At 32.8% G+C, this 2,831-nt stretch overlaps 1 protein-coding gene across 1 annotated transcript in view; it reads left to right on the top strand.

The window, feature by feature from the left end:
* The window catches only part of NOX4 (NADPH oxidase 4), a 172,074-nt gene extending 170,686 nt beyond the window's left edge, over nt 1-1,388 (top strand). The window contains exon 18 of the mRNA XM_012641783.1: nt 854-1,388. Coding sequence (XP_012497237.1) covers nt 854-974 — 121 coding nt within the window. The 3' untranslated portion in view covers nt 975-1,388. The remainder of the gene's footprint in view (nt 1-853) is intronic.
* Nucleotides 1,389-2,831: the final 1,443 nt, after the last annotated feature.

Here is a 2,831-nt window from a genome sequence, read left to right as displayed (position 1 = left end):
TTCACCACCAATTATTCTGAGATAATTAAGACATTGTATTTTTCTATGATGTGAAATGTTAATTATTTTTAAATCCTAGGAAGAATTTGATGCAAATCAAACTTTGGAGGAAGATTAATTTGAAATGCTATTCATTTCCTGGGATTTATTTAGTCTATTTGTTAGGAATATGTATTATTTAGCTACTTAAATTTGATGGTACAGAATAGTAAAAACTGCTTGGCTTTTTTTTTTTTTTTTACAATTATTGCAATGCATAAATAAAAAAGAAAATGTGTCCAGATTAATATATTTTTTGTTTCAATGTGGATATAAATTATTCACTTAAAATTATTCTTTCAAACTGGTAATATCTTTTCTCTCTCTTTCTTTATTCATCACTGCTCATGCAAATCCATGTGTGAACTTTAGAAAAATGTGTATAAAATATCTAAGAAAAGAAGAATTGACATGGTTCAATGTGGGCTAGACATCTATCCAGATGTCAGTTGTTTAGCAATTCACATCTATCCATCCGTTGCTGCTCTTGATAAAGTTTCTGGTTCGCCAGTGGCATGTACTGAAAATACTAATAAGGCAAACTGATCAATCTCTGTCTGATAATAAGCAAATTTGTGCTCATAGTTACATTCTTTGAATTATCTTGAATTCTAGCATGAAAAGCATAAGGTAAATAAAATACTTTCCTAGTGGTCATTTACATTTGGAAATAATTAGAAAAATTTTTTTCAATATGTAAAACAGCAAGAAATTTACTTCGTTAATACTTTAAACCATGCTGCTAAAGCATGCTTCTTGTTATGCTCTGCCTAACTTTCCACCTAATTTTCCATTTCCTCCCCTCTCTTTTCAGGAAAACAGTTGGTGTTTTCTGTTGTGGACCCAATTCAATTTCCAAGACTCTTCATAAACTGAGTAACCAAAACAACTCATATGGGACAAGATTTGAATACAATAAAGAATCTTTCAGCTGAAAACCTTTCCCATGAACCAGGAGTCTAAAAAAGGAATGAGTGCAATTTCTAAGACTTTGAAACTCAGCTGAATCAAACAGCTGTGGTGTGTCAAAAAGTACCAAGGTTGTCATATTTATGATTATTTAAAATGGAAATACAGACAATGTGGCAAGATGACAGGTCATATTACATGTTTAATCTGGAAACCAAAGAGGCCCTGGAGAATATTTAATGTGATGATTCACTTTTCATTTCTCAAATTAAAAGAAAATTATTAGATGCACACTGTTGATTTTTATGGCAGATTTAAGAACTCCCTAGTGAGGAGCTGAGCTTGCTCACCCTGAGGCTGATAGCCATGGTCCTCTTTAAATTGTTTTTGATTGAACAAAGATGCAAGATTGAACAAAATTAAAAATTCATTGAAACTCAGATTACATTTTCTATGTTGTATATAAACAGAGTAGCTTTAGTTTGGAAAAGCTCCAGACAAATACATTAAATGTTTAAAAATACAGCACAGGACTCTGTATTGATACGGGTAGTTTGTGTTAATATCTAATCTTCCTCACTGCTTGCGCTAACCCTCCATGTGTTGTCTGTAGACGATATGTTGATTGAACTATCTGCAGATGTTAATATAGTATCCGTTTTTATATTTGTCTTTCTTCCTTTTCCTCAAGGGAAATATCCCTCCCTTAGCATGCATTAGACATGATTTAATAGGTCCTTTTCATCTTCCAATTATTTAATCTATTGTTATTGCATAGTAATGAAAATATCATTACTATAAATTATAAAGGGACATATATGCTAATAAGTTTTTTCCCCTTTTTCAGCATTTTGGCTTCTATTTTTTCTCCCACTTTTTCCCAGAAACAGTTTGTTTTAGGTCATAGCCTCTTAAGATGCTTTGTTTAATTTGCACTTTTGAGAACAAAGGGCATCATGTCATCAATAGGCGCTGAGATATAAGATTTCTCTCCCTTGTCATGCATTGGTTTATGATGGAGATGTTGACAATGTAGTCATACTACTGAACAGTAAAACCTGTATTTTACTTTCTATACAAGAGGAAATACTTCATTAGTTATTCAAATTGCAGTTCAGAATCAAGAATATTATTGTTCCACTGTTGGGTATCCTGAGTTTCCATAGGGAATTATGGGGTTTAAAGTCACTGTTGAGACCATGTTGTGGGATCCTATCAGTTTATGTTCCATGCCTATTATATTCTTGGTTCGGAGGAAAAACCCACATTACCACCTTAAGAATTAAGGTATTCATATAATTTAGTGATTTTGTTTAATAGGCATTTATCAATTGCTGTTAAATATAACACATTGCTGAAATCAGCAGTGTGACTTGCCTTGCCACATGTAACATGATAGATGCTACTGTCATTTTTTGCTATGATTCACCAATAGCAATCAAGCATGCTAACCCATCCAGCATTGAATGACCATAAGCATATTTACTTGTTGGTATTTCTTTCTCTCCTTGGAATTCGTTCTTCTCCCTTCCGTGGAAAGAAGGTGAGTCAGAAAAAGTGATGGGAAATGTGCAATTCTCCTGCAGATGTAGCTCTGAAGGTATATTTAATAACCAGCACATCTTGGCAACACTTTCTAGGTTAAAAAGAATTTTCATGAAAACACATAACAGAAAGAACTAGTAAAAAGAAGTTTGAGTTAGTCCAGGCTTAATGTGCAACACTGACATTTTACTGATCGTAATTTATTTATGCAATTATGTTAGTACACCTAATTTCAATAAACAGAAGATTTTTCAAAAAATAAAGATGATATTTCAGAGCAGGTCTGCTATTCTAGGTGAGCCTCCTTGCCTACTTTAAGTTCCAGTAGATGTTCAAAC

The sequence above is a fragment of the Propithecus coquereli genome, unplaced genomic scaffold (genome assembly GCF_000956105.1).
Source record: "Propithecus coquereli isolate 6110/MARCELLA unplaced genomic scaffold, Pcoq_1.0 Scaffold170, whole genome shotgun sequence".
Taxonomy (NCBI): Eukaryota; Metazoa; Chordata; class Mammalia; order Primates; family Indriidae; genus Propithecus; species Propithecus coquereli.
This window is presented reverse-complemented; position numbering and strand designations above follow the sequence as displayed.